Source organism: Mus musculus, chromosome 5 (assembly GCF_000001635.26).
Source record: "Mus musculus strain C57BL/6J chromosome 5, GRCm38.p6 C57BL/6J".
In the NCBI taxonomy this organism is placed as follows: Eukaryota; Metazoa; Chordata; class Mammalia; order Rodentia; family Muridae; genus Mus; species Mus musculus.
The window spans coordinates 89,854,705-89,873,169 of NC_000071.6; the positions used below are offsets into that span (position 1 = coordinate 89,854,705).

General features: G+C 41.2%; 1 protein-coding gene across 3 annotated transcripts in view; it reads right to left on the reverse strand.

Annotated features, from left to right (window-relative positions):
- Positions 1–18,465, reverse strand: part of Adamts3 (a disintegrin-like and metallopeptidase (reprolysin type) with thrombospondin type 1 motif, 3) — a 209,828-nt gene that overhangs the window by 180,864 nt on the left and 10,499 nt on the right. For all 3 annotated transcript variants that reach the window (NM_001081401.2, NM_177872.2, XM_017320931.2), the window contains exon 3: positions 6,595–7,001. In NM_001081401.2, the coding sequence (NP_001074870.1) occupies positions 6,595–7,001 (407 nt within the window). The remainder of the gene's footprint in view (positions 1–6,594; positions 7,002–18,465) is intronic.

Genomic DNA, 18,465 nt, shown 5'->3' on the forward strand with positions numbered 1-18,465 from the left:
AATAACAGCAAAATCATGTCTGGTACTGAGAACTAGCCAACTAACCAGGGCAAGTAAGGTCACAGATCTTGGAAGAAAACCTGCTACTGTCACTTTACTAGACTAGCATGATTGCTAACTGCACTCTAAAACTTATCTGTGTAACCACAGAGAAATGTAGCTCTCATCCCTCATCAAATGACCATCCCTTTACAACAAATGGAGACCATTACATAAAATCAGAACAGATCAAAATGCAGAGATCTGTGATTCATGTAGAGCCCAGCACCAACTGGTACGTCTACAGTAGAATCCTGCACTAAAGGCTCAGAAGATCGCATAGAAGTGGGGGTCATGTAGGCATAAAGAATATAAGAGGTAACGAGCATCAAATGTGCTGTGAGAATGTGTCTTCTGGCAGTGTCAGGAAAGCTTAACTCATGCTATGCTAACAATACAGTTGCCTAAACAAGACCAGAACAGAGATAATATCAATAGATATACTAACCCAGAATAGAGGAGATGGAATCAGGTCCAGACCCTAGACAAAGAACTATGGGCAACTAATGAATGCTGAGAGTATTAGCCTCTCCCAGGGATGGGATTCTGGCTAGTGAAAACAAAGTGGTCAGTCTGAAATCATATAGACCCAGCCACACTAAACAGACTCAGCAGGTTTATTTATATATTTATGCACTTAAATATACGGTAGCAAAAATAGTTGGTAAGGGAGAGGCCATCAATTTGAAAAGAAACATAAGGGAGCACACGAGAAGGGTCCCAGGGAGGGGCATGATGGGGTTGGTGGTAACCAAAAGAAGAAATACACGGTTATATTAATTCTTAAAAACTTAAGAAAACAACTTTAAAATAGATTAATGAGTTTAGCTTTTTAAAAAATTTCTAGACATAAAATGCATAATAATAATTTTTACAACATCCACAAGTGAAAGAACAGACAGAGCTACTAAAGGAACAGTTTTTATATTTTAATCACTGTTAAAATAAGTTCAAAACAAGGGGTTATAACTTTGAGATGTTGAATGTAACCTCCATAGTAACCATGAAGAATACAGCTACAGAATATTCTAAAAAGATGAGAAAGGAATTAAAATAGTTTGCTACAAAACAACAACAAAAGCCCCACCTCCTAAACATAAAATAATAATGTGGGAAACAAGAGACAAGAAGAGCTATCAATCATTGAGATAGACATCAAATTTAAGACCTTCCCTTATCAGTAATTAATTTAAATGTAAATGGGCTAAATTCCCCAGTCAAGACAGAGATTGACAAGATGGATTTTCAAAATGAAAACAAGGTGTAGAGAGATGGCTCAGTGATTAAGCGTCCTGCCTGTTCTTCCAGAAGACCCAGGCTGTATTTCCTCCTGTGCATGGTGGCTCACAACCTTCTATAACTCCAATCTCAGAGGCTTCAATACCTTCTTCTAGCCTCCTCTGGCAATGTATGCACAATGGTGCACAGGACATACATGCAGGCAAATACATATAAACATAAATGGGTTATTTTTTAAAGAAAATAAATAACCAAGGCTGCCTGCCCTGTGTGTGGGGAACTATCCAATAGAGCATGGGTAAGACACTGGGCAGGGATGAAACCCACGACCCTCCAGCCCTTAATCCATAACTGAATACGGACAGGCCCATAATGTACAGGTACAGTACAAGTAGATGCAGATACTATGAGCTGATGGCTAAGCTCAGTTGGTGACAAAACAAAAAGACATGATAATGAGAGAGAAATACATTGGGAAGGAAGAGGTGACAGACAGTAGGTTATCAAAGGGAGAGAGCACTGGATAGGAACAAAATGCATTACACACACACACATACACACACACACAACACACACACACACACGAATGAACCCGTCAAGTTAATTAAAGAAGAAGGAGGAAGAGGATGAAGAGAGGAGGAGGAAGAGGAGGAGAAGGAGGAGGAGAAGGAAGGTATGAAATAGCATATGCAGCATGAACTAAGAGTTCCTGGAATTACTTTACCAGAATACTGTAGACTATGTTGTTTAAGGAGTGAGGTATGTATCAGCTCTGTATGCTGGAAGTTCCCCCCTCACAGAGCTGCTAGTGTTGGCTCTCCCAGGGCCTTTCTCCTTGGCTTATAGACACCTTCTCCTCCTCCTCTCCTCCCCTGGCCTTCCCTGTTTGCCTGCCTTTGTCCAAATCACTTCTTCTTTTCAGAACATCGGATTCAGGCCCACTCTAATGATGACATTTTTTTTCTTAATCACCTAAAATGTCCTTTCTCCAAATACAGTCACATTCTGGGCTACTGTAAGTAAACATTTCAGGATAAGAAATCTGGGTGAATCTATAATTCACCAGATAACAATGTGTGGGCTGCGGGGCCTATTACATCACAGGGAATTTCTATCCAATTTAAGAGTTTAGGAAATACCCTTCTAAGTTCTTCATAGCCTCAAATGAACTCAAATGAACACCACACACAGAGTTCTTTGTTTCTCAGGGCTGTCTCCTCAGACAAAGGATTCCCACTCATGGTGAGTTCTTTTCTGCTAAAGGATAGGCTTTCAGACTGCCCTCCTAGCTTAATGCAGACCTCAGACTCTGGATCTCATCTGTGAACTCCAATATTCTGCAGGGAACACCCAGGAGAACCCACTGGTCCCTTTCGAGAAGGATGGAAACCAAGAAGGAAGAGAGTCTCAGATAGATCCTTCCTCCACTTCACCACAGAGCACACACAGTGTGTGCTGACATTGGATGCAAATACCAATGGTCATTTGAAAAATCTTGCAAAAGATAGAATTAAACAAAGCATATATAATAAAATAAAACAAAAAGCATAATTCAAACATACCATGTTTGTAAGAAAATAAACTTTAGATCCAAAGACATAGATTAATTAAAAGGAAAGCCCATCCCATTCATTGGCAAGACAGACTTTACAAAGGAAGTTACAAGATACAAAGGAAGACGTATACTAATAGAAACGTATTTAACAACCATAAATATTTACACATGAAACCACAGGCCATGTAAATATATGAAAATGGAAGCACTGAAGGAAAGCAAACCTAGTTCCACCATCACAGGTGAAAATATCAATAGCTTATACTCAGCGATGCACAGAACAGCCAGCCACAGAATGAGTGGAAATTAAAACAGCAGCTAGAGTTGACCCTTGAACATGGGGATGAGGGATGTTAGCCCCTAAAACTGAAGTCTCACAAAGCTGGGGATGCAGCTCAGTGATAGAGTGCCCACCTAGAATGTATGAGGCACTGGACTCAAGCCCTGACAGACCAAGGAAAGGGAGGGAGGGAGGGAGGGAGGGAGGGGAGGGAGGGAGGGGATGGAAGGAAGAAATCTGATCAGAGTAAACACGTGTGGGGATGTGGGAAACACACCAGATGGAAAGAATCAGACTCACTCAAATCTTCCGATGGAGCGGACTTTAACTCCTCAAATTTAAAGGTTGAGGAGCCTGAGACTATGGGAATCAATTCTGAGTCTCGAAAACCAAATCCCATACTTCTCACATAAAATTCCAGAAACTTTAGAGAAAGAACTGCTACAGAGATGTTTGTTACAAAGCCTCTTACATACCAGCAACAAAGACCCCATGCCACCAGAAGACATGGCCTAGGGAGAACACCAAGGTCGATCTATCCTGACCATCATCCTGAACATCTGGGTAACCCTGACAGCATAAGCCACGCACTTGTCTGTAAGATGTCCCTCTTTTTCTCTCCTTCCCTTTATATTCTATCTTTTTTTTATCCTACACTCAGGTAACTCCATGGTTACCTACTCTACATTGACCCTCCTATAATGTGTTGTAATGGACTTCATGAAATCAGGTTTCCCAAGCTCTCCCCAGTCATGTAGCCACACAACTCTCCCAGAGGTTTCCCATCCTTCCCACCCCTTCCCTTCCTACATCCTTGAATAGGTTAACATACATGGCTACTTTCTCAAAATCCTACACTGGAAGTATAACTTTTTTCTGCCAAGTTGAGCATCCAAGGCAGACCTAATCTTTCCATCATCTAAGCTCTCACATCTCCCCAGGCTAATCTTGCAGCATCCCTGACATCAGCCTTATTCTTTGATTATGATTTTGCACACACTGTTTCCAGTTATCACTGAAGACAAAGGCCAAGCCCAGCCTCCCTCAGTAGTCACTTCAGTTATGAAATGTACGAAGCACCTTTATGAGTGCTTCAGTGCTGTCCTAACCTGGATCAGTGTTTGTATCACCAGATTAAGTGAAGAACTGACACCAAGCATGAGGGACTCTTTGAGGGTAGACTGTACTCAGAGTACAGTCACCACACAGCATTGTGTCACTTCCACAATGCTTTCTTCCTTCTTGTTTCAAGTATAATTCACCCAGAAGTGATGTAATCACAGTCACATGATCTTCAGTACCTTCAAGAACCTATATATGTTATTAAGTGGCACATGGTACATTAATGATTAAAGTATGAGCTAACCCATCACCCCTTACTCTAAGTAAGTACAAATGGGCTGACTAGTTGCATGGAAATGGGGGCAACGTAGATGATTTAAGCAAAAGCTCACATAGGTCACATAAAACTAGATAATATCATCAGCTACTGTAGGGCATGGAGAGCCTAAGCATACTATGGTTTGAGATGCAAGCAAGCAAGGAACCATAGCTATCATCAACTAAGTAAATGGGGAGAGGGGAAACGACTCTTACCATTCCCACACCACGCTCTACAGAGTCCTAGAACAGCCTCATGTCATCCTGGAAACATGGCTTTGGCCCTCTTTCCTCAGAGTTTCTACTACCTCTTAAATCACTATGTAAACCAGAAAGGCCTTGTCCTCCTGTCTGCTCCATCCATCAAGTGGTACACAGCCACTACCATAGGCATCTATCTCTGTGGACTGAAAAGTAAGAGGACACTGGCCCACAGGCAGCAGCTTCAGCTCCCAGAAGCAGATACCCGCCACGAGCATTTTAAAGGTCAGCTCTCTCTTCAACTAGCTCCTCTAAGTACCCTGCAAGTGGTACCACCAGCGTGCCTATTTTTAGTGCCAAACATTTTTCTTATACCAGATTGAGCTGAATCTACAATTACCAAATGTTCTCAATCACGTGCACACTGTCTTAGCCTTTCCAAAACAGACCTGGTTACAGAAGTGCCTCTGCTACCAGACATTCTGAAGCAAGCACAGCAATAGCATGTATCAGGGAGAAGTCCTGAGCATGTTTGTGTTAGAAGTTGGCAACTGCCCACAGAGTTCATTTGCTTTTCCCAAAAATTCAACAAGAATAAAATACCTCTGATACTAATCAGATGTGACTACCTAATATTTTAGAGAAAGATAGTCATCTATGACCATTAGGTTGTTAATGTTAACCACTTAGAACCCTGGTATACTATCTAGGCTCTCCTGCTCTGATCCTCAGGGAACTTTCGAATAGCGAACAAAGGCAAGGTCTAAGGATAAGAAGGAAGGAGAGACAGAACACCTCCCATCTTTTTCAGCCAGACCTTGTCTGAGTTTGTCCTTTTTACTTACTATTTTTAATAGATAAACCCTAGTTCTTTCATCAGGAGTGAGAAGCAAATTTTTTCTTAATGTGGAAAACCTTAGCACTTGGTAATCTCCCTTGATCTTAAGAGCAGCCCAGAAGAAAATCACTGACCTCCAGTAACCCAGAAAAGCAATTCACTTCTCTGTTTCTCCACTCCCAACCAGTTCCCTCTGGTGACAAATCAGGAGAATTAACAGGGCAACTGTGTATTAGTAAGTCTAGAAAAATGTAATGTCTCTCTATGGTAAAACTCATGACATAAAGATTATATCAAACATCCCTGTGTTTTGGTAAAGTTACGGACCGTAAAAATCTGTACAAGCTGTCGCTACTCAAAGGAGAAGTTTAATGGGTGTAATAGAGTACAAGGCGGGAGTCTGTGGAGAGAGTAAATTTTCATTTAGGGTTTCCAGCAACAGCATCTTCCTGCTTAGTGTGAAACACCTAGCACCATCTTGACTTCTGTCCCTGAACTCACTCCAGAGCACAAAGCAAGGTGAAGCAGGCCAATACCTCCTGCCAAAGTCTATCAGAGGCTGGGTATGCTACCTATGGGTGTGGCAGAGATAGAGGCCACTGTCATCTTAGAGATTGCTTTAAAAAGCCCTGACAGAACTGTGGCCAGAGTTGGTTGGGTAATGTAGGGAGAGGAGTTGTCTACAGTAGCAGCAGTTTTCTGGAACGTGACAGAGAGTGGTGACAAATCTGCAGCTGGGTAGTTCTGGGTTTCTAACCTAGAAATGGGATGGCATAGCAAGAGCAACATTGTACTTTGTGAAGCATTAGTAGTCACCTTTGTCTAGTCATGTCTTCCAAATGGGACCAAGCTCCTGCAAGACTTGGAAATGGAGGAGGTTTTAAGACTCACAAGGCAGTATACATAAGCTATAACAGTTATAGAGCAGAGGAGTCCTGCCAAACCCACTATGCTGCCTATAGTTGAGGTTTCTTCCCATCTCTACCTTGCAATGCTAAAGACAAATGAAATGCCAACACCTGCACCCTTCCATGTTCATACAGGAAAGGAAATGAGTCTTACCAGACCATCACAGTTGCTAATGGCAACAGAGGTTCCTGGAATGTCCATGATGTCACCAACATAGGCACAGCTGGTCTGCAAAGGCTCTGATCTCCAGCTTCCTTCTGAAGCACTTCCGTGTAGATGGCTGTTTCTGGGGTCAGTGGTATTCCCAGGCCTTGGAGCTGTCTCATGCCATTCCACCACAGCCCCAGGAGCTATGAAGTGAGTGTTTGGCTTCAGTCGAAGATGAAAATCTCTTCCAAATGCCGTGACGTTGAAGAACAAATGCTCTGAGTTAGATGACACGTCCCTGGGTGACCTCTTTTTGTGATTTGCAGAAAGAATATGGGAAAGATAATGTCCTTTTAGATTCGTGCTAACTGGTGTCACCAGCTCATACTCTCTGTATCTCTTTGTTGGTAAATCTGTGGGGGTAAAAAAGAGAATTGTACCGCATCAGACAGTAGGAGAACACAGCAGAAAGCCCTACCTCACAAAGCTAAGCCATGCTTGGTGATGAAATCTATCCTTGAGCTAGAGCACAGATAATAATTTTTGATAACTAAAAGCATCTCTCAAATGCACTTAGGAAATCCAATTATTTTATTTTTAAAATTTATTAAATCGTGAACATTTATACCTTGTTGCTATATTTAAGAGCATGAATATGTCTCTATAAACTATATCTGGTTCATTTAAAATTAGGACACATGCCTAAAATAACTCAGGATTCCCATAAGAACTTTTAGCAAAGTTACTATTATATAAAATTTCTTGATTTTATTTTATTCCCTATAGATAACTAGAGTCTCTGTCACATTCAGTATCTTCCTTTGATGGTTCTAACACAAACTTAGAATTTATATACTAATTTTAACACTATAGTTTATGGTTTCTTTTCCAACCTAATATCTCTGAAAATCACATACCACTGATAGGAAACTGGGATTCAGGAAGGAGCTGATTGCAAAGTCTGCAACTGCAAAGCTTAGATACAAATCCAAATTATACTCCAAAACCTGTACTCTCGTTCTCTCTGTTGTACTATGGTACTATGCCACAATAGTTAATCCTGATTAAAAAACAAACAACAAAACAAAAACAAATAAAAAACTAAAAGAATGACCAAAAAAGAAGAAACCACAATCTATAAATTGACATGCAGAGACATGAGAGTATGGTATTCTCATTTTATATTATATTCTTTCCAAGGCAGAGGTATCTATTTGCACATGTATTTGGAATCCACCTTTTAATACAGGTAACCATTTACACACTAAATTATACCTCCCAGTCAAGACTATTTCTCATAGGCTATTTGAATCTATGGACTTGGGAAAAATAAAATAACCTTAGATGCTGTAGAAAGAAACAAGGGTGAGATGAGCATGGAAAAACAAAACAAAACAAAACAAAACAAAACAAAACAAAAAAACAAGTATGAGGAGGAGAACCTGTGAGCATGAATCTTCCCACTTTCAGAACTCTCACCCAAAACTAGTGCAGTAATGTGTTCATGTTGCCCGATAAAACTAACTGAATCACAAATAATGATTGTCTATAGAAATCTTTGCAATCCATTAAAGTATTTAGAGCCTAAGATCCATAATGAACCAATAACGTGTGCATGCTAGGTGTCTTTAAAATCACTGTGTCCTCGAGGGGAAGATCCCAAAGGACAGGTGAGGCAGGTTGTAACTTGGAAAGTTTTAGTGTACATGTCAATGTTATGCCACCTACACTGACCAATGCATTTAAACAAACTACCAGTCTTGGTTATGCACATGAAGCAAGCAATACATCTGCAAGTATCATTAGGCAGAGGAGCAGTGAAAACTGCATAGCACAGTGAAGGCTGGCTCTGACCTGAAGAGCCTAGCTGCACATCCCTAAAGCAACTAAGTGAGCATGACACTGGTCTCCCTTACAACCAAACCCATAGGAAATGCTTCCATGAATTCTGGTTGAGAACAGGGCTGGCAATTTAAAGAATGAACACAAGAGTTACAGGGGCAGAGTGATGGGGGTTGGGGATGGGGAGGAATTGTTCACAGGCAAGTACAAATCAAGCCCATGGATGAGACCTGAGAAGACACACCCCAAGTAAGGTCCATATGGACAATGGACCACTCTTTATTCACTTGACACTCAATATACAATAACCTAATATAAGGTTTTCTATAGACTCTTCAGCCATATGGGTTTCTCCACTGTGTGTTAGTTTTTGATAACCAGACAACTTTTTCTTTGTGTATGCTGCTAGTCATAATGACTTCTAGTTCTACTCAGGACCTGCGATTGTCTCCCCTACAGCAGTAATTTGTTATAACTCTGTCTCCAACCCTCAGTTCACTGCATCCAGGGAAGGAGTGAACAATGCTTAAATTTAATGTATGGATTTCCCATCTCCTAGGAATGGAATTCACACAAGGAAGTCTAGACAACATACTGATGCCTGGATTAAGAGACTGGAGAATACGAATGCAAGAAGGCCCCTCCACACCCAAGAGGATAAGGAGAGCAACACAGACAGAGAACCATACATCCCAGACCTCCGAGACAGTTCCAGTTCAGACAGTGTGCTCTAAATTTTTATTTAAAAGAAAGCTACTACAGAAAACCTCTTTCCTGATGATAAATAATAAATCATCTTTTAAATGTACACATAAGAATCATTTCTGAAATGAAATCCTGAATCAGTCATTTACCCCTTGGGAATGAAGGTTAGTAGGGAAAAGATGAACTCAGCAAGCCCTAACACCCTGGAGCTTACTAAGGAACTCCCCAACTGTCTGCTATTTATTGGCAAACTACTTTGCTCTGTGAATTGTGCATGGGAATGCATGGTCTCTAACACAGCAGCCACAACCCTTATTCTATAAATGGGGAAGCAGAGCTAAGCCTGCTTTGAAGAGAGATGCCTGAGGAAAATCTCAGCCCTGACCACTTGGCTCTGAAAGCAAACTCCACATTCTCATCCACTCGGGTGCAGATGGAGTGTCTTGCTGTCAATTTCTAACTTAAGAGCTGAACTATGAAGGAAAGCTAGCACATAAAACAGCTTCAGGAACTTCTGTAACAGGCTATAAATTCTACTTTGGGAAGGAGAGATGGCGAAAGTGGGTAGCATCTCTGAAACTACCAAAAGCATTTCAATCACATATTATAATTACATAAAATTCAAATTATGCCCAATATTCATGTACTGGATTTAAAAAGTATGTACTTGACAGACTCAGATTCTACCGAGCAGTTCTGTGCGTGCTTAGAAATGAACAATATGTAAAACACCAACAAGTTGAATCAACTACCGCCTTGATCAAGGTCTTAATTATCCATCCATTGTTTCCTTGGTTACCAACTAGACATTAGTCATAGTTCAATATCATGTATTTGTCAAGAAGTTCACAGGACATCAACCAGAGACCCCATGAATACTAGCCACTAAAAACATAAATATAATTACTTACTAATTAAGAAAATGGCATGTTCAATTTTAAAAAATAGAAATAGATGACTTCCTGATTAATGGACTAGAAGATCCAGAAATCAATGCACAGACATACAAAGACCTGATTTTTCTTTATAAAGAAGCCAGAAATATACACTGAAAAGTAGACAGCATATTCAACAAGTGGTACTGGCTAAACTGAAGTGTTTCATGAAGAAGAATGCAAACAGAACCACACTTATCACTCTGCACAAAAGTCAACTTCAAGTGAATCTTACACTGATCGGAATGGCCAAGATCAACAAAACATATGACTGCTCATGCTGGAGAATATGGGGAAAGAGTAACACTCATTCATTGCTGGTGGGAGTGCAAACTTGTACAGCCATTATGGAAATCAATGTGGTGGTTCCTCAGGAGGCTACAGCTAGATCTACCTCAAGATCCAGCAATACCATTCACTGTTGAGAATACACCCAAAGGATGCTTCATCCTTCTACAGAGACACTTGCTCAACCATGTTCATTGTTTCTCTATTCATAATAGCCAGAAACTGGAAACAATCTTGATGCCTGTCAGTAGATGAATGGATAAAAATCCACATTTACACAGTGGAATATTACTCAGCCATTAAAAATAAAAAGCATGGATTTCATAGATAAATGAATAGAACTAGAAAAAAAAATCATCCTGAATGACAAAACCCAGACCCAGTAAGACAAATATGCTATGCACAAATATGCTATGCATTTGTCTATGTCATATTAGCTGTTAAGTCATTGATAAGCAAGCTATAATCCATATAAACACAGGCTAAGTAGAGAGAATAAGGGACTAGGGGCACAAGATGGATCTCCATAGCAGGGGGGAAAAAAGAGTATAAAATTATACATGAATGAGGGAGTGACTGGAATAGGAGGATCAAACAAGGAGGGGAAGGGGAGATGGGGCAAGGAAAAGAATGCCAGGAGGGACGCTAAAAGTAAGGGCCATATGAAGAGTTATATGGAAACCTAATTTAGTAGAAAAAGCTTCCTATAATAAAGGTGATCTAAAGGAAATTGCCAAGTAACTGGGGGATGAGACTGAGCCCCAGCTGGGCATTGTGTCATCAAATGAAGCTTCCAGTGCAGAGAATGAATTACATACAACTAGTTGAGTTTTTGGCCAAAGGGACCACCATGAAGTTCCCCGAACAACCAAGGCCATTAGTGGCTCTCCATAAACTGAAGGTAAGACCCTACTGCTGAAGACAATACCCACACAATTCACTGAGCATGGAGTCGAACAGCTGGTGCCTGCATAGAGCCTTCATCCTTATGCAGTACTAGAAAGTACTCTCTGTGCTACCAAAGAGGAAATGTAAAAACCAATGTAGCTATAAATCTCTTCATCTATAAGAGATATATACCGGTTCAATTGTGGCACACGGTCTGGGGCATAGCTAACCAATATCTGGTTTGACTTAAGGAACTCCATAAGATGGAACCTATACCCAACACTGGGTGGCCAAGAACCTGAGATTAGAAAGCCCAGGGACCTAGAAGAAAACCAGATACTACTGTTATCAGGAACATAGCAATAAAATGACTCCTGACAACATTCAGCTATACTCATAGATCAGTGCCCTGCTCAACAAGAGTCAAATGAAGCTTCTGTCTACAGTGGATGGGGACATACAAGGACTAACAGCCAGACGGCATGCATAGAGTAAGAGACCTTAGAACAATGATCCCTGAAAGGGATGCCTCCATTAAACCCCTCCCTTCGGGGCTCAGGGAACTCTGCAGACAAGGAAGGAATATAAGAGCCAGAGAGGATGGAAGACACCAAGAATACAAGGCCTTCTTGACACATCAGGGCTGTCACGCATATGAACTCACAGAGATGGTGAGCAGGCATAGGCCCAGCATGGGGCTGCACCAGATGGGGTCTGAGAGCAGAAAGAAGTGGACAAGCACACCCCTCCCCCATCTATAACCCAAAAGCTATCTCTAACTAAAAGCCACTTGCAAATGAAAAATTAGTTTTTCCAAAGGAGTCATACTGGGAAAGGAACCACTCCTAAGAGTAGGCCTCATCCTCCCATTTTTTGAAGACAAAGGGAGGAGGAGTGGGTGGGGAGAGAAGGTAAGGGAGGGAGAGCTGGGAGGAAAGGAAGGAGGGGAAACTGTGGTTAGGGTGTAAAGCAAATTGATTACTTAATTATTAAAAAAAAAAAAAAAGAGTAGGTCCCATGTCCAGTAGTAACAGTGTCTTTCTTTGGAGATTCTTTGCCTCACAATGTCAAGTCAGAGCATTTCATTTTAAACCTTATAGGTCTTTTGCATTTATATTATGTCTTCCAGTTTTATTTTTTATGAGACTCTTGTGTGTGCAAGAAGAGAGAGAGAGAGAGAGAGAGAGAGAGAGAGAGAGAGAGAGAGAGTGTAAATCTACATATGTTTTTTGACCTCAGAGGAGCAGGGGGAGGAGAATCTGTAATCAGGATAAAAGGAAAGAAAAAAAAAGAAAAGAAAAGAAATTATACAACTGTCAAAGGTGATGGCTGGATGGCCAAAGCACTAACTATGAAGTTTCTGTGGGTCTTAACTTTAACAAGTAGGAGTGCTCAGAGCACCATGAAGCCTTACTATCTTTACTAGATAAACCCATTGTTACTCATGACCACAGCATCGTGCAGGAGCAGAGATTTTCCCACAGCACCCTGACACATGTATGTGTATAGCCCATCTCTCTCTTAGTCCCCATACCTGACAACAACCATTTCAATAAATCTTCCACACCTTCTCCAGTTTTCACTCTGATGCTTTTCCTTTTCCTACCAGTTCTGTTAACCTTTGAAAGCTTAGCGATCTTATTTATAAATGTTTCTTTATGGAATTTTTTTCCTCTCTACTTGCACGAAAGCTTCATGGGAGCAAGAAGTGTTTCTGTTCTCTTCTCTACAGAACCCAAAGTGGGTCAATGGTTTTTTTTGTGTGTGTGTGAATAAAGAAATGAGTGAGAGCAGTTTGAACCTATGGAGTATCTAAAACTAGTGCACATTCCTCTCCTAAACCATAATGTTAGCACGAAGCCATCAAGGAGGACAAACTCCAAAGGCTGACCCTGACCTAGAGCCAGAATTCTGTCTCCAAAACATGTATATGTTTCTCCCAGATCCTACTGTCTTATAAATCAATTATCTCACTGCGTTCACGCCTTACAATTTAAGCCACCAAGAATAAGTAATGGACGCAATTATTAAAACAGACCTTCAGGAAGGCAGACATGGAACCTCTCATTCTCAGCAGTAGGAAATTAGTTCCCACACTAGATGAGTCCAAACTTTTTTTTTTTTTAATTAAAAACCCATTAGATCCTTGCCTTGTCTCTTTCTACACACTAAGCATCTTGAGTAGATTTGGTTATTCTTTCTGTAAGTTACAAGTAAAGAGCCATTAGCTCAAGCCTACTTCCCAAGAGAGTGTGTGTCCTCAGAGGGCCCTAGGCATCTCTCCACCTCTAACCTTACCCTCCACTGGTGGGGGATAAGGATACATGCTGCTATGAAGGTGGGATGTGGAAGAGGTTTGCAAAGGGCAGCATCTCTCTCAGCATCCTTTCTGAGAAGTCTTATGAAAATAATACACCCTCTTCTGCTTTACCAGGTGCAGTCCAGGCTCAATCTGACACACCAGGATGGGACGTGATACAATTTGTCTATCACTGTGAGACCGGACTTCCCCGGAGCCTCTTTTGTAAAGAACATCTTTGCTGTTTCTATTTCTCAGGATGCTCAGAGACGAGGCAGTCTAGAGGGAGACAGTCCACTTTAGCATTGTCTCAGAACTCAAACTGCCCCTAACAACATCAATCCACACCTTCTTTGGCAGCCTAGTTATAACACAAGTTTTTAGAAAGAGAGAAAGTTCTCTTGTATATAAATTCCTCTTTTTTTTTTAAATAAAGTTCCTTATTAGAATATGTTAATTATATAGACTAATGAGTTTATAACTGTTTTACATGTCCTCTGGTCATACCCTCTCCCTTCTTCCTCCTTTTGTCTCCATTTCTCTTTCTTCTTATCCATCTTTCCATTTGTACTGTATTAAATAACTCTTTTTGCAGATACATGTTTGAGAGATATATGTAAATCTGTAGTCAGATTTAATCATTGCACACCAACTACATCAAAAGCAACATTCTGTTTCCACATAGAGGCTGCATATTCCGACGCCAAAACTCAGGGGGTAAAAATGGACCCAAAATGTTCTAAAAAATCTGAAACTTAAGGCTCCATAAAATGTCAACTTCACCTCATGTGACAAGCCACAGTCAGAATGCTAGCACAATAAAATGTACAGGATTCTCCTTAAGCTATGGGATATATAAGGTATATATGAAGCATAAGAGAATTTCATGTCTTGTGTTGGGTCTCATCCCTAAGATACCTCATTATGCAGATGTAAATCTTCCAAAATCTGAAACATAAACAGTTACGGTCCTGGGCATTTCAAGTTGGATTCCTCAGCCTATATTTAGAGTTATTTGACTTTCTGTTTGAATGACAAAAACAGTAGATTTTCTTAATACTTTCAGAACTTAAAACATTTCTGAAGTTTTAGACTCCTTTACACACATCTGTGATTTAGTGTGACACTGTACACACAATAAGCCATCAAGGCAAAATATTTTCAAAGAAAGCAGCCAGTCATCCACACTGTAACTAAAATGGATCAGTTTTCTGCTGAGAATCTTTAACTTATCTAAATAAAACTGAGTCTTCTGCTTGACGTCACCATGTCTGCCCGCAGTGTGCGAATGGTCATAAATCAGTGTCAGGGAGTTATATCATATCAGATTTTCCCATTACAGTCATGGTCAAACCCTACTGACTCCCCCCGCCACCCCTGCCCAACTGCCCCTTCTTTTCTTCTAGTCACGCCTAAGTTCTTATTACCTTGCAACACAATACTGCAAGTGCAAAGCCCAAATTCCCCACGTAGAGTTTTTTGCTAGATATTATGTAAGTTATACATAAACACTGTCTAAGCCACTGTCCAGAGAACTATTGTAAAGCCTTAGCTCTGTATCACTCCCCTAGTGATGTTAGTAACCTAAGACCTTCTGCGTCCACTCATCCATAAAATAGTAACAGTAAAAATGAAATGGCCCAGGCAATAGAAGAGTACCTACTACCAAGTAGTCTGTATATGCACACATTAGCAGAGGTACTTAGCCTGAGTTCAACCTCCCAGTGCCGCACTAACAACACTGACAAAGTAATTACCACTTTTACCATGTTGTTATCTCTGAATAGTTTGCTATCATTTCCTGATAAAATTCATAACATTGATATCTTTATTCATGTTAGACCCCCAAACTGGTAACCAAATACTCTTATCAACAAAACAGAAAGCTGGCTATAGAGCAACTTAATCTAAATCAAAACTTAAATTAGGCCCTTATGGCCCTCTGCAGTGTGTTCTCAGCATCACACCTTTTGGCTTCCGGAAGCACATTGGTACTCAGTAGGCCTGGCTTACTTGCTCTGCCTCCACAGCCCACTCTGATGAACTACAAGGGAACAGACTGACTAGGTGAATCCAGCTGGGCCCTCAAGACTGGCCTCGAGCCCCATTCTTTCCAGGAACCAAGTGCATAAGGGACAAACTTCCTTGTATTAGCTTCTCACTATTAAGTCGTGTGACACAAGTCAAAGCCACCAGTATAAGAGGTTTCCAGTTACTTGTTTGATCTCCAATGTGTTAAGGACTCTGGAGCAGAGGTGTAGCACACTAATTGGGTTTAATGTCCCCTCTCAGAGGATGGGAAAGAAGAGAAGGATGGCTCTTTAGGGAAGAGTGGTTTCTTGGCACTGAACATTCCATCAAAAAAACCATTATGACATAGTGATTATGCCCTGGGGTCATCTTATTTTCCTTATACATTTAGCCTCAGGTGCTACAACAGGGAAAATGTGACAGTTGTCCTTCTACATATGTTATAGAGTAATACACAAATGTCTCATAAAGGATACCCAATGTCCCCAGTACACGATAAAGCTCACATCTCAGAGATGCAGGGTAAATTCCCAATATCCCAGACACGCTTAGGTATTCTATCACTAATCAAGGTTTCCCCAGGCACGGGGAGTATTGAGACTAATGCTTGTGTCCTTCCTTCCCCGAACAAGGAAGAGAACTGGGTGTGGTACCTGAGCACTAAAGGTCTGGCGTCAGACAAGCCTGCATTTAGGTTTGGGCTCTAGCCTGATGAATGCTTTGGCATCTTGTGAGCAAATTGTGAAAATGAAGGCTCACCAAGGGCAATGTGTACAATAGAAACCACAACGCTAAAGGAAGAACCTGCTCTACTTAGCACAACTCAAGCACATGAAAAATGACTTATCCATAGGAGATGGACGTTCCCTCGATCCCTCAGCATCTCTTCCTTACACCTCCCACACCACCCTGGAATGTCTGGTGCGGCTAGAAGGACCATAAACCTAGGATGACAGAGGACCTAAAACCCAGACAATCTGAAGCAATCCTTACCCCATGACCCCACCTAGGGACCTGGGATTCTTTCCCAAGAACTGCTGATCACTGCACTAAGGAGAGGTAGCTCACACAGGCAATTTCCTCTATCAGGTACAAATTCTCAGAAACACAGTTTACGCTGGCCTCAAGAGGGAAATCAATCCAGCATTTCTGAGACCAGCTGAAGAAGCACCTCAAGCGACAACCCCTCCACCCCCAAATCCTGAGCCCCGGGAAAGGGAATAACTTTCATCACCGCAAGCGACAGTAGCCAACTGTTCTAACAATGAGGCAAGCAGGGTGAAGAGTGGACACTAAAGAGGACACCAAATGCCGAAGGGCTTAGCAAGGCTATAAACACTTACGGGGACAGGAACACATCTTGTCTCCAGAGCAATTAGAGCACACCAAATACAGCCAAAACCCTGTCCCTTCTTAGCTCTCCATTCATCCCTATGGGCTCTTATCATCATTAGACAGATTATTCTCAGAGGGACTTTTCCTTTAGCTACACATCTACTTTCATAGCTCAAGAGTTTTCATAAAGCTATTGGAAAAGTGAAAAGGCAATGGGTGGGGGACTCATTAAAAACGAATAAAGAACTGTGAACATAGAGATCCTTCTCGTTCTTTTTCTTTTTCTTAAATCTGCCTTTTAATAAATATTTGTTGCAACTGCACAATGTTTACGTTCTATAAAGTCACTCGGGAGAGAACAGGACATTCTTCAGTATTCAGGAATGTTAAATCAGGTAGGAGAAGAAAATACGTGCTTTGAGCAGAAGTAGCCAAGTATTTTTCTGGGATACATCTTCAAATAGCCAAATAATAGCAGACTAACAAGATGAGGAGATGTGTGTGTGTGTGTGTGTGTGTGTGTGTGTGTGTGTGTGTGTGTGTGTGTGTTTTAAGTGAGGAACAAATGCCAAAATGTTAACCTTCCCAGCTTAGATTCTGAAGAAACACTCAGCTGTCTGGCTGTCGCTATTAGAAACTATTAACCTAAAAGCTATATCAGACAAATGCAATATCCCTCACAGTTCTTGCTACCGGTGGGGGGAAGCAGCCATACTTTTAACGATTAATAATGTGTCTAGAATTTAAATCCATAAACATCAAAATCTGTTTGCAAGGGTGAAAGCCAGGGGAAATAATGGTGAAAAGTACAGAGAGAACTCTGAAGGGTCTTCCTAGAAACTTTCTCTACGACAAAATTTCAAACTCTGTCCTAGTTTGGCTTTCAGGTGGCAAAAGGCTAAGTAAGCATTTTCTATTTCAGATATGATGGATTACTGTAAGTTTGGTGATAACCAGCAGGAGTTATCAAAAAACTAAGCTGTATCATGCTGGACTAAGGTGCAATACAGCTGCATTGCTTTTGGAAGGTCCAGGAGGGACCCTGTCCCTGGCCTTCCTCAGCTTCACGGGCACCTGGCTTATGACATCATCTCCATCTGCAAATCCACCTGGTTTATGACCCTGTTCTCCATTTGCACAGCCACATCAGACAGAGCTCTTCTTGTGCAGTCGTTTCTCCAGCACTCTTTTGCCTTCCTTACTTACAAAGCCTGCCACCCAGATAATCCTGGATAATCTATTTTAAGGTCACTTGATTAGCAACCTACTTTTACCTACCAACTCTATCCCCCTTTACTAGAGGCACAGACTCCAGGGGTTCAGATGCAGGTGACTGGGGGAGGGGGCACTAATCCACCTACCACAGGCACCATTTCAGGGATAAGCTTATGACTCAGTTCAGTCATTATCAGCAAATGTACTCATACTATCCAGACAGAGATATTTCTTTAGTGAAATAAAACGTGGGCTGGACACCTAGAGGCGGCAGTGACAAATTTTACCATGACTTGGGGACAGCAAGCTAATTCTGATAGAAAAAAAAAAAGACAACAC